General features: G+C 37.1%; 1 protein-coding gene across 1 annotated transcript in view; it reads left to right on the top strand.

The window, feature by feature from the left end:
• The window catches only part of Rasef (RAS and EF-hand domain containing), a 71,283-nt gene that overhangs the window by 40,199 nt on the left and 17,081 nt on the right, over positions 1-14,003 (top strand). The window contains exons 6-14 of the mRNA XM_046459738.2: positions 386-501; positions 2,433-2,501; positions 4,053-4,137; positions 5,095-5,183; positions 8,628-8,862; positions 9,155-9,292; positions 9,411-9,558; positions 11,014-11,095; positions 12,141-12,255. Coding sequence (XP_046315694.1) covers positions 386-501; positions 2,433-2,501; positions 4,053-4,137; positions 5,095-5,183; positions 8,628-8,862; positions 9,155-9,292; positions 9,411-9,558; positions 11,014-11,095; positions 12,141-12,255 — 1,077 coding nt within the window. The remainder of the gene's footprint in view (positions 1-385; positions 502-2,432; positions 2,502-4,052; positions 4,138-5,094; positions 5,184-8,627; positions 8,863-9,154; positions 9,293-9,410; positions 9,559-11,013; positions 11,096-12,140; positions 12,256-14,003) is intronic.

Raw genomic sequence — 14,003 nt, 5'->3', positions numbered from 1 at the left:
AATTGGTGCAATAAATTTCACAGAATGTTTGTCAGTAGTTTTATAGCTCTTACTAAGTAAAGCAGGTGTTTAAATGTTTGGTCTCAGTTAATTTTCCAATAGCGTGTTAACGTACATCATGATAAACTCTTGACTATTGTAGTTTTCTAACAAGTGTCAAGTATTAAAAGGAAGAAGGATTTTGAGGGTTTAGATATTTGACACTTTAATAATTTATAATAATGTCAAATTACCTTGAATAGACAGTTAATTCTTTGAAGAGCAAGATTTGAAGAACTGGGAAAGGATAAGAGTAACATGTGTAAGGGTTATATTATACTTGGCTTCATTTCTCCCAGGAACAAGAAACTCTCAATCTAATGCCCCACCCTATTCCTTTGTCTAGGAAAATCAGAAAGTTAAGAAAGATCTTTTAGAAGCACAGACAAATATAGCCTTTCTTCAGAGTGAACTAGATACTTTGAAAAGTGATTATGCTGACCAGAGTCTAAATTCTGAGAGGTATGAAACTTTGCATTTTATTTTTCAGTTTGGATGGAATATTTTTTGAGGTGATTATCAAGGGGGGTTGAAGCTTGGCTATGTGATCTATGCAATAATAAAGGGTTTTGCATTAACTTTGCTGATGTGTTCTATAATATCTAAGGATTGTACTTTGAGTGATAGATTTCCTAAGTTTTGTGTATTGGTGTGTTTAATTAAAAGAAATCAGATTAATTGTTTGAATTAGTGCCTGCTTAGGACAGTGCAGGGCTTAATAAAGTTTGTATCAACCAGGAGCTAGAAGAATATACCTAAAGTATCAAGAGTCTATGCTTGTTAAAATGCTTTCCCAGTAGGAATCCTGGCCTACAACACAAGAACCACAAGAGTAGTCCTCTTAATTTTGTTTTTCTATGCTTTTGTTTTGCAAGCTGATATTAATAACATAAAACCTAATAGAAAGAGATATGTTTATACATAAAAGGTATAAACATTTGGGGAAAATGTTTTTTGTTTGCAAACTTTAATCAGAATTAAGTTCTTGTAATAGAAAACAACAAAGCATTTATTAAGTATGTTATATATAGATCCTTAGATCTAGAGGAGTTTTAAGTTTGGATATATAAAATAAAAGATAAAGATAAGATCTCTGCTTTTTAAGAACTTCAAATTTAGTTGGGAAAACAAAAAAGTTTGCAGAGGTAAACAACGTAAGAACTAAACAGTGTTGGAATCAATACTACTTTCAGTGCCATGTTTGGGGTTAACTGCCATGTGATCACAGAAGAAATTTTCTTTTTATTCAATCTTCATTAAAGAGGATACACGAGGCTAGGCAGGTGGAAGAGCAGGTTTGTGTCGTCAAGGGCAAAGAGGCATCAGTGATAACAACTAAAACCGGTAGCAGTGCTGTCTGCCAGGTGCTGTCTTTTGTACTTATAGTACTACTCAGTCCACTAGGGACCTTCCTTATCTCCATTTTATGGATGGGAAAAGAGAGTCTTGGAGATGTCCCAGGTAAGGCATTGAGCAAACCAGAACATAAGAGAGGAATAAGACTGGTTAGGGGAAAAGCAGACAGACAAAAAGAGATAACTTTGGTTGGAAAAATGAAAGTTTAAAAACAAAACATGAAAAAGGCTATACTGTAAGGACCCATAATTTTTGTCTAAGGGACTTAAATTCTTATAGACAACCGGGAAACTTTTAGCTTTATCACCTAGGGAGTAACTAGATTGCTTATTTTGGAGAGAGTTTGATGGCCTAAGAGGTTTGGGAAGCTACTGATGGGTTTGTCTGCGTAACAATGGTACAGTCTGAAGAGGAAGTCAGGGCTTCTGTAATTAAAGCAACAGGGATTGCAGTGTGTTTCTCTCATTAGCCCAGAAAGCCAGGTTCTGTAGATTCCCCTGTGACTTAGAGTGAGTAGGAGGGTCAGAGCAGGTACTCAGGATGAGGTGGGAAAGGAGGAAATAAGAGGAGCTGGGATTAGATAAGGCTTGGAGAGGGCAGAGAAGGTTCTGAGAAGGATTGAAGATTAAAGTACCATTACTTTCCAGAAAGGGAACTTTTTACCATGACTGCCGAGAAGAGGGGACTCCAGGGCAGAGTTCAATCCCAATGAGAAACAGAGGCAGGCCAGAGAGTGTGGGGCAGGAAGAGCTGGGGGGTGCTGAGCAATGGGTGAGGAGGGGAAGCTCCACATTTATGATGTCAGATATGGGGCAGAGCTTTGCACAAGGAAGCACAGGTTGTGGGTGAGCCCATAGAGGCTGGGAAGGACAGGAGGCTGCTGACACTATAGGGCACAGAGCAGGAGGACTGGGAGAGAGAAGATGGTGGTCAAGGACACATGACTTTTGAAAGTCCAAAAGGACCTGGGAGGTTAGGTATAGATCAGGCAGGACTTGATACTAATTCTTATTTCAACACAAAGTATAATTTTACAGGGATCTGGAAATAATCCGAGAATACACAGAAGATCGAAATAGTCTTGAGAGGCAAATTGAAATTCTCCAGTAAGTTCTCATATAAAATGCTCATTGCACTTGCATTTTAGTTATTTTTTGTTAATAACACACATGCTGCGTATTATATGATTTGCCATATTCCATAGTCCAGATGGACTTGAAGGTCAGTGTATGTTTCTTCTCACTGTGCTGCATTCATCATGTCCACTCAATTTCTGAAGCGTTTAATCCTAAATAAATTATTCAAGTGCAGGGAACAGAGCATAGTTATAAATAGTCTTGCAAGTTAGGTGGTATGTTTAGCATGTCTTATTATGCCTCTGTAATGAGCAATGACCCTGACCTCAGCTTTCTTTGCAGCTCTGCACACAGAGCTTGTCAGCCTTTCACATTGGTGAGTGTGAGTGACACAAGAAAAAGCCTATGTCACTATTCTTTCTCAATTTATTATGTTTATTTAGAGGTATATTTTTCTTAGTTGTTTGTTTTATTCCTCTTCCCAAGAAATGCTCTATCTATTCTGTCAACTTCATTACTGCACTTCAGTAATTTCATTTCCTGACACCTTTCCCACAAAACAGTGACCTTCTCTTCCCCTTTCATCCTTTTCCACCTCTGCAGCATTCTGTTTTCAGTTTACCAAATGAAGTAATGTCAAGATTGACAAGGTGTTTCCTTCACCATTTTTGAATATTTTTTAAGTCTTACCTGCAAAATTGTGGAGTCCATAAATTTGTCCACCATCCATCCATTCATTCATTCATTCAGTAGATTTTTCAGTCAGCATTTTTTATGGGTCAGATATGCCAGAAGCTGTGGATAGAGTATCAAGTAAGAGAAAAAAAAATCTCTTCTTATTGGACTAGTCTAGAGAAGAAATGTGGAAACTGGTTGATAGAAATAAATACAAAATACCATGTGAGAGAATGGATAATAAAGGAAAGTTGCTTATTTCCTAAGGGAGCTCTGGCCTGCCCAAGAAAGTCAAAGATCTGTTCTTGGAGGAAGTGATAATTGAACTGAGCAAAAATGAAGTGGCCATAAGCAGGGAAAATTAGCCACTCTGTGAGGCAATAGTTCTGTTCCTCATTTTGTAGCTGGGGAAGGCTCTGATGCGAAGGGCCTTTCATCGGGTCTTATGGAAGTACTTCAGTTAGGATTTGAATCCAAATCTGTCTGAGATCAGGATCCAAGTGTTTACTTGGTACACAAGTCCTACTATTCCATGGGTAGGTTGAAGGAGTAGCCAAGAGGATAATGTATCCATGCCTGGCCATACCTGGCCACTGGGATGTGTGAACTGGCTGTCTGGGTTCAGGCATTTGGGAAACAGGGACCTGCATGAAATAAACAGGAAAGGTACCTGAAGGAAGAGCAGATTCTACCTCTTAGCTAATTCATTTCTAAAATACCTTAAGATATTTAACAGAGATAACTAATAAGTTGTTGTATTTCAGATATTGAATTGTGATCTCAGATTCTGAGGTTTGAAGGGGAATGGGAGAAAGCTGCAAAGGGTGACAAGTAGTTCTACATTCTGAACATCACTGACTAAAGAAAGTGCTAATACAGATCCCCACTAACACTTTGCCTATCTAGAACAGCTAACCGGAAGCTGCATGACAGTAATGATGGCCTCAGGAGTGCCCTTGAAAACAGTTACAGCAAATTCAACAGATGCTTGGTATGCCATATCATTTTGTAATTCATTTTGCTAGTGATTGAATAATTTGGAAGTGGTGAAATCATGCAATATCTTAATGGAGAATTTCACATGGATCTTAAAATGAGAAAGCTCAAGAAGCTCTTTCCAAAAAATACAGAGAGCAGTTTTCTAAATTAAAAATATGCTACCCATCTACAGAAATAAATGCCTTGGTGTTAACCAATTCTTAAGTTTCTAAGAAACTAGAGAAAGACATATATGATCTTTGACCTGGAAGAGTTTATAATGTAACAGATAGTTAAGATGTATACATATGGGTAGCAATAATATATGAAAAAGTAGGGAGGCTCATGGTGTTAAAAATATTGTTTTGCCAATTAAGAGGAGCAGAATCACTAGGGGGTGAGTTTAGACATGTTGAGTATTCTTTATGATAGGGAGAGCATCAGATTGACAGTTATTTGTATGTGTGTATAAAATGTTTGTATGGAATATTAAAAATGTATGTATCTAAGTGCATAAATAACCTATCACCAGGAAAATGATTCCAAATGCTCCTACAGGGTAAGCCAAGCCCCATTTGGAATTTTGAGGACCTTCCCAAGATTGCATTTGTCTTGAAGCCTCTTATTATACTTTTGAGGGTCAGCTTAAGCATAAGATTCCAATGCCATATTTGGATATTAAAGAGTAAGTCATTAAGTCAAATTATGGTTCCAGAAGAGATATGTCCAAGGAAGTTGATATTACAATGTCCTGGAAAATCTGGGTAACCTGGGTAGTCTCTGTGGAATTTGTAGTAGAGTATGATCTAAAGATCTGATGACTGTAGTCATCAACTGCAATTTTTCAATTGATTTTCATGTTCACATTTGCTCATGTAAGATACCAAACTTTCAGTTACATTAGAAGTTAAATTGTGTGTGTGTGTGTATAAAATGTTTACATGGAATATTAAATATTTATGTATTGCAGCGCATAAATAATGTATCACCAGGGAATACGATATCTAGAAGCAGTCCCAAATTTAATGGTCATTCTCTTCAACCTCTGGGATATGACAGGTATGTTAACACTTGTTTATTATTTTGAGTTTTAGATCAAAGTTAAAATGAGGAAAAATTTCCTTGAGGTGAATTAAAATAATGGAATATATTTGGGGCACTAATTTATATTTTCTATGATATTACTTTAAACTTCTAAAATGTGAACCATGTCAAAACTATAAGAAAAAATGTTTCAGAGAGTGAAAAATTACTTCCTTAAGTTGCTATGACTTGTTTTTATCCATGCCAGCCACTACCTCATCCCTAATCATGTCTTGTTTCTTAAAAATGGACTCTGAGAATTGTTTTGGAGTTACTGATATTGTGGTATATGATGTTGTGGCTATTGTCATGATCTGTCAGTGTTTAATAGGTCAGCATAATATATGAACTATTTTACAGAAAGAGGAAACTTTCAACACAGATAGAAACCTGGCCAGAGCAGGTTTATGAACTACTATATTAAAGGAGTTACAGAGAAATTCCAAACATTAGAATTTAGCCCTATTTTTAATCAAATAAAGTGAAATATTGGGCCTGTTATTTCTTGAGACTTAGTAATAACAAAGATTGCATGCCAATATGTATACCCATATGTACAGTGATGGTCATTAAAAAATTAATTTTATGCTATGTCAAAGTCTGGAAGTAGAGGTGAAAGCATGAACTAGAGGTTTCCAGCTCACAGTGTCTTTGCAACTTTGTAACTCATGTACAGCCCCTTTCATTTGGGTTCTTTTGGTATAGAGAATAATGTGCATGATATCCTGGTCACATTGCCCTTCAGGAAGGTCTGATACCAAAGCTTATTGGTGATCACTTCTAAGAGGATACCATCTAAAGATCTTGGTATAAAATCTTTTTATTGTTCACTGATTCCTTAAACAAAAATTTTAATGGTTATTGATTTATAAGCTGCTGACCACTCTGTTACTGAGAAATATAGATTTTTAAAACTATGTAATTGTGATGCATTTTTCTGGACTAATATTTCAGATCAGTTCTAAGCAAGTAGTAGGAAAGGGTACATAATGAAGAATTATGTTAGGAATTTCACCATGATTTCTCTTTGAAAGAGTAGATACCATGAATAAGGTTCACAAGTACTGAGAACTCCTCCACACTGTGTTCTGAGGGACAATATCATCATATCACCAGGGCCTCAGAGTGACAGAGTGTTAGACTTTCATTGCTGTGACCAAAATACCTAACAAGAACAATTTAGAGGAGAAAACATTTATTTTGGCTCATGTGTTCAGAGATTTAGTCCATGGTCAGCTGAGTCTATTCTGGGCCAAACTGAGGCATCATAGCTGAAGGGCATGGTAGAGGAGCACTGCTTTGTTCATGAGAGATTGGAAGCAGAGAGAGGAAGGAGAAGGGGCTGTGAGGAAGGTGCACCCTTCGGGGAAGGCAGCAATGTAGATCTCAAGTGCTCATCGTGTCGAAACAGAACTGGAGGCCATCATTGTCTGCACTTTTGTTCCTTTCTGGGGTGTAATTAATTTGATATGTGAAGTTTTATTAATATCATATTTTCTTTTTGATACTAATGTAAAAACTTAATAAAAGCTTGTTATATGTTACATGTTATAGTTTGTGTAGCTTTATTTAATTTTAAATTGCAAGTTTGTTTTGGTCTTGTGTTTTTGTAAGAACTATAAACAAAAAAACTCATTTCATGATTTTTTACATAGCTAATTGTAATGAAAATCTCAGGGCTGGTAAGAGTGGTTTACTTTATTTGAGTTTGTGAAAATCCAGTTGGCATCTTTGTTTTTAATTTAGAGATTAGATATTCATGAGATAATCTCTCAATTCAGGATTTTGCTTATTTTTTTTTTGCCCCTTATCAAAAATAGAAATACGTTAAGAAAAAAAAGAGTATTAATGAAGAATGGAACTGAAGTAGTTAGTACTACATTAGAATAAAAAAAAGTTTTTTGTTCCTCATAGATTGACCTAAATGCAATTTCAGAAGAAGAATTTTATAAATTATGAAACAGTGCAAAAATACATATACACATACACAATATACACACCTGGCTAACTACATAAATTAATATCTTATATGAAATTCCTGTATTAGAATAAAGATGTTATACTTTCACAAGTATTGAGAGAGAATGGTGGTTAAATCACCTTTTTAGTTAATTTTAAAATTTTGCTAATGGCTTAAAAATGTTTTTGTCTCCTCAGGTTTACATGCTTCTACTCATTTATATTAAGATCAACCTTTCTCTTCTAAGTATATCTTATCTCTTCTTATTTCTCCCATTTGAAGACCATCTACCCTTCCCAATCTCCTTTGCCATAAGTCATGTAGGCAGAGTGCTAGAATGGTGCATGGGCATGTGGTGGGAGTGCTAAATAAATCACAGCCATTGTTTTATTTCAAAATGAGCTTTGATTCTTATGAAAAAGGTATAGCTAAGTAGGAAAGTTTGCAATTTCTTTGAATTATCTTGCTTGATGTTAGTTTTTCCCTCACTCATAAAATATTAGATTTTCACAAATGGAAGGATCCACTGAAGTAAGAAATTCTAGGTTTGTCTGATGAAGCATCTTCTAAAAGGGGGCCTTTCCAGCAAATGTGTCAACATGGAGTGACAGAAAACTCATCTCATGTCAGAGCATTCTGGTAGCACACATTTCTCATTGCCTGTCATTTTCACCATGTTGATCAGAAATCTGACTCCCAGAAAGTTTATCAGTTGATCCTTATTTTGTCTTATGCAACTTTAGAATACTTAGAAGAGTACTCCTTCATTTGTCCTCTCTTGAAGTATTTGAAGAGAAAACCCATCAAGATTTGAGTACAGTGAATTAGTCCATGTATCTGAGGCAAATTATCCAAGCCTGGTTTTTAACATCCCCTTTAAATAGAGATGTTGTACAAAAACAGAGACACTATTCAGAATATGGTCTTGATCACATTGAAGTGAAAGGCTCACGTTCTATGTCCATTTTTATTGATGTGGCTTGAGATTGCATGTGGATCTCTTTTATATCAGGAAACAAAGAAGGTGATTTTAAATGTTTTATTTCAGGTTCTTTATCTTACTTGATTGTTGCATACAATTAACTGATGTTGCTTATTTTGGGGGGTACTAAGTATTGAACTCAGGGACACTTGACCACTGAGCCACATCCCCAACCCTAGATTTTGTGTTTTATTTAGAGACAGGGTCTCACTGAGTTGCTTAGTGCTTCGCTTTTGCCAAGGCTGGCTTTGATCTTACAATCCTCCTGTCTCAGCCTCTCAAGGCACTGGGATTACAGGCATGTGCCACCACACCAGATGCTATGTTGCTTTGAACATTTCATTTCCCTGATGCTTCATCATGGCTCTTGGAAATTGAAGATGCTGGTATTCTTGACCCCATCCCTGACAGTCTGTCACCTGTGCATTTTTGAGAGTTGCAAGCTTCCAGGTAAAACAGTTTCTTCTTTCATTACCAGGTCATCCCGCTCTTCGTATGTGGATGAGGACTGTGACTCATTGGCCCTCTGTGATCCTATGCAAAGGATGAATTATGAAGTTGACAGCCTGCCTGAGAGCTGCTTTGACAGCGGCTTGTCTACCCTGAAAGATCCCAATGAGTACGACTCTGAAGTGGAATACAAGCACCAGCGGGGATTTCGGAATTCACAGAGGGTGCAGGAGAACTGTGCGGGTGACGCTTCAGACATGGATGTAAGCTGAGAAACCACTGCCCTCCAAGGCCTGCCTTTGATTGGATTGTTTCACCATCTTCGACTTGTATCTGTCATAAGAATCTGTTATAAATGTCATAAACTTGAAGCTTAGTCAGTAGTGTTTTGTTTTTCCATCAAATTAGGAAGAAGTTCTCATAGATTTGCCATTCAAGGCTTCTCTATTCCATAACATCATTGGCTGTAGATTAAGCTATATAGTTTTCTTCTCTTTAATTCATGATGATATGTGTAATGAAAGGCTTTATTTTTAACCACTTTTTACAAAACAGGTTCCTGATATAAGGGATGAAGAAACATATGGTTCAGAAGGTGTGGCTTCTGTTTTAGACTGGAAGTCCCAAGGGTCTATTAGTGGAGGCAGCATAGTCAGTTCTTCAAGAAAACCCATCTCTGCTCTTTCACCCCAGGTAGGTAGCTTCCAAGACACTTCCCTTCATGAACACTAATAATTTTCTGTGCCATGGTACTTATTTAAGAAGAAAACTGGCACTACCCTTATCACCCACTGTGGCTTCTTTCCTCTAGACAGATGTGGCAGGTGATAACTCCAAGTCTGCTAGCTCACAGAAGGCTTACAAGATTGTGCTTGCTGGGGACGCTGCAGTGGGGAAATCCAGTTTCCTCATGAGACTTTGCAAGAATGAATTTCGAGGAAACACAAGTGCCACATTGGGTATGGCCCCTGACTCATTTGGTAATGGGAAGATGACCTTCTTAGCTTGGTTTTATTTTTTTTAGGGATTATATACACAAATACACAGAAACATCTCTCTCTCTCTCTCTCTGTATACTTTCAAGTATATAGTTTGTGTGTGTGTGTGTGTGTGTCCTTGTCTACAGAATGATTCTGTGTTTTGGGTAAAGTCTCACATTATTGAGGAAAACTGACAAATGACAGCAGTATCTGTTTAGCCTGTTAGATCAAACAATCCAAGTGTAGAGCTGGAGATGTTGGATTCATTTATTTAGCGTACGTATCCTAAGTCCCACCTAGAGGCAGGCACTATTGTAGGTGCTAAGGACACAAAATAAAGAAAGCTGACTTAATCCCAGCCTGTAGAGAATTTATATCCCAATGGAGAGGAATAGACTAAAGGGGGGGGAAAAACTTAAAAGCATGAAATTTGGAAAAAAGTGCAGAATTATACAAGGTGACCAGGAAAAGTCTTTCTGATAAGATGTCGGTGATATTGCTGCAGTGACAGTATTGGTGACCAGTTTGTCATTATGGTCAGAATCAAAGCCAGATGTATGCTTCCATCTTCTGTCTCTACATTAGCAACAAAAAAGTTTTATCTAGATGTCCCAAATTTACATAATAATCAGTAAAAGGAGTCGAGGATATATAAATTATCATATTTTTCTTCTTTATTTAAAGAGTTCTTTGTTTGATAACCAGAAATGTTAGAACATATTGATTGCCCTTTTCACAATGGGTGACTTTGTACATTTATAGGGTGTATTCTCTGATACACCTTTGAAATAACAAACCTGAAAGTTCACTTCAATTTAGTTCATAAACAGACTACACAGTATTTGGTTTGGTTGCTAGAGACCATGACGTGTACACAGGTGTAAATTTATGTGTGTAATCACAGTGTACCGTACTTACATGAATATATGTATGCATGCAAATATACACACAAAACTACATATACATGTACAATATTATGTGTGTTCTTATTTATACAATATACAAAATATACATGTATACATGCATAGGCCTACACATACACACCTATACATATCAGATATATACATAAACACACATGTACATATATGTATACATATACAACATGCACATTCTTACGTGTACACTCACATGCACATACACACACAAATACGACAGTCATCTAATCATCTGTGAAAACAGAACATAGATGTTCCCTTTTCCATAGATTAAGCCCTTCTCCACATCAGCCAGTCTGCAGACAGGGTATCTGTATGCATATGTGTGATCTGACTTACAATTAGTATTTGAAGTTCACTCTCTTGAAGTCCGTGTTCATTCCTTTCTACCTCACTGAGCTTTGGTTTATTGGCTCTTCTCTCATCTTAAAAGAGGGCTCGAATGTAGCAAGCTAATGGAATGATTTACTCTCTTCTCCACTCTCATATTTCTTTTCAGGAGTTGATTTTCAAATGAAAACTCTCATTGTAGATGGAGAGCAAACAGTTCTGCAGCTCTGGGATACAGCTGGGCAGGAGAGGCAAGTGCTTTTCATAACGCTTCAGACTCCACTTAGTTTTGCAAAAATGAGCCTTATAGGATGCTTGGTGTTTTTTATATTTATAATTACATAATATTAGTAGACCTTTTAATTATATTTATATTACATTAGTATTAATTATAAGTTATATTATAATCTCAGTAATGCTCACCTTCTTCCATGTCCCCTCCTTGACATGAGTGTCAGTTGTGTGAGAAGAGGGCCTTTAAGCTTCTTTTGAGCTGATGTTCATGTGCAACTAGAAGAGTGCACTTTCCTAACAGGGGAATCTAAGTGAGGCACCACTCCTGAATGCAGCATCAGAGTGAGGAGCTACTTAGCTGTGCAAAAATAAATGGTGGAGAAGAGAACCTGTCTGCCTACCCTCCCACTGAGTTCAAGTTCAAGATACAAACTAAATTGCATTTAGTTTGTAGATACAAATTTGCATTCATTGCCAATACAAATCTTGCATTCATTGCATTCAAAAGTATAAAGAATATAGGTTTTAATCTTATCTAACCCTTTGAAAATACATAATTGTTTAACAAATAAGAATGGAATGTGTGCCTCTGTCCAGGCACTTGATTCATTCAGTGTTCTGAGATTAATTGATCAGGTGGACACAGAGACATATCCTCATGTAGCTCAGAATCTCTATCAGAATGGAATTTTAACATTTTAAAGATGTCTGTGGTTGATATGACCCTAGATAAAATAATTCTCTGTTTAACCTCCTCTATGTCCTACCTGTGAAGTTGACATTTTTAAAAATTGTACTTCTCTGTTAATGTGGTTCTGCTTTGGGGTTAGAGATTCTTGGGATTGTTTAGTGGAAAAAAAATAATTGGCTTTTCTAAATCAGTCACCCATACCTGGTTCATTTGAAGCTGTAGAGATGGCCACTTCACAGCAATACATTGCTGTTAGAGTCTCAAATGGGGCTGATTTTAGAAGATGAGAAAACAAAAAATGAGCGTAAGGGAAATGAAGAATGAAGCAGCACCCAGCTGATGGAGTCACAAGGTGCTTTTCTGTTTCCCAGATTCAGGAGCATTGCCAAGTCTTACTTCAGGAAAGCAGACGGAGTTTTGCTGCTATATGATGTCACATGTGAGAAAAGCTTTCTTAATGTACGAGAATGGGTAGATATGATTGAGGTAAGGAATCAAAATGAAGAAACAGAAAATTACGTGGAGGAGTTATAGACTTAGAAAATGCTATTGCTCTTTGTGGGGGTGAACTTGACTAGAAGCCTCTGATCCAAGCTGTCAGGAAGAATGGTGTACTAGAGGCAGAGTTTCCAGTGGCCCTTGGCAGCATTGGTCTCTTCTTGGGAATTGCACAAATTCCCCCAAAGCCACAGACACTACCTAAGGTAACTTCTGGGAATAAAACTTCCAGGTTCTCTTATAGATAATATTGGAACCCTGTGTAACCAAGTGAGAATGCAGGTCACCTGAGGAGAAGCAGCTTTCCAAACAAGATGGGGCTGTGGTTGGATGTATACTGTGGTTAAACATGTGTAGGAGCTTCCACGTGGATTAAGACATAGGTGAAACTCCACCTGGATGTGAGCATGAGTTGACGTCTGAAGGCTACAGCAGCTATGTTCTCAACCTTATTTTGGTTGTGATGTGGGGTCTTTAGACACCACAGGTACCTCTGATATACCAGTTGGTATTTTAACTTGTGGGATAATATCTGTGGTGTAGTAGGTTTGTGTCTTTCATCTAAGGAGCTTTCATATCATTTGGTTTCATGCTCAATGATTTTTAAAAGTAGGAAATGATTTTGGCCACATTTAATGTGCTGTTAACAGTTATTAATCAACAAAAGTGTGGTTCAAGCTATGGTTCAGAACACTCTTGAAAAATAAACTAGCCTAATATAACTTTTCAAGTTAGTATGTTATCTATAATTTTAAACAGACCTTAAACACCAGTAGTGGATAAGCAGGACTGATTGCAGTCTGGTGTTAAGTTAACCTCTGGAGTTACATTCTCTAACTAGAAAAGTAATAAGAGAAATGACTGACTGTGGTTGGCAACAAGATGTCAACAATGATTAATAAATATGTACTTTGTTCTGCCAAAATTTCCTGACCCACTATCATTTTGCATGCAGTGAAATGTGTTCACATTTATGTTATATTTTGACTTCACAAAGTTTTCCATATGTTATGCTAACCTCTCTAACATCTGAGAAAGGAAGTTAGAAATGTACTAGTCTCTTATAACGAGAAACCTGAGGCATAGAAAGTATATGGCCCTTGCTTACATTTATTTAGCAGTTAGAGGTAGAATGGGGCTCAGCACCAGAGTGAGCAGCAGATGAACAGAAGTCTTTAATGAGTAGAAAGGAATTCAAAAGTACAGGAGAGGCATCTGCTCAAGAAGAACAAATAGAGTTCCCTGGGCTGGAGAAGTAAGATCTGAGCAAAACGTTTTATTGTTGAAATTTGGGGCTTAGTCATCATTTTAAATGTTTGCATTATGCTTAAGAAAAGAAGGCACAAAAGGCAAGGTTGTTCTCAATGAAAAAGCTCTTACATAAAGTGGCACAGCTATTGCTTGCTGAGCGCCTGCACATGGTAAGTACCCTTTCAGCCATCAGTATCACCTTTTCATAGGGTCTCAAAAGGAAGAAAATGTCACGCAAGATGAATTCTTAAATTTATTATAGGAGGAAAAAATAGATACCATATGGAATTTGAATTCTGCCTTAGAAAGAGTATGGGCACAATGAAGCTTCTCCACAGCTTTATCTAATTGAGGCAATTCTATGGGCCATTTATATGATCACAATAAATTGGGTGGAAATGAGTGGTGCCATCACTAAACAGGCCAGAGGACAGAGAAGCACTAGACTGTCGGTGTGAACCGACTCTCTGAATTGATAGTTGCTA

Source organism: Marmota monax, unplaced genomic scaffold (genome assembly GCF_021218885.2).
Source record: "Marmota monax isolate L192 unplaced genomic scaffold, Marmota_monax_Labrador192_F-V1.1 WCK01_AAM20220418_F8-fsc00502, whole genome shotgun sequence".
Classification (NCBI taxonomy): Eukaryota; Metazoa; Chordata; class Mammalia; order Rodentia; family Sciuridae; genus Marmota; species Marmota monax.
This window is presented reverse-complemented; position numbering and strand designations above follow the sequence as displayed.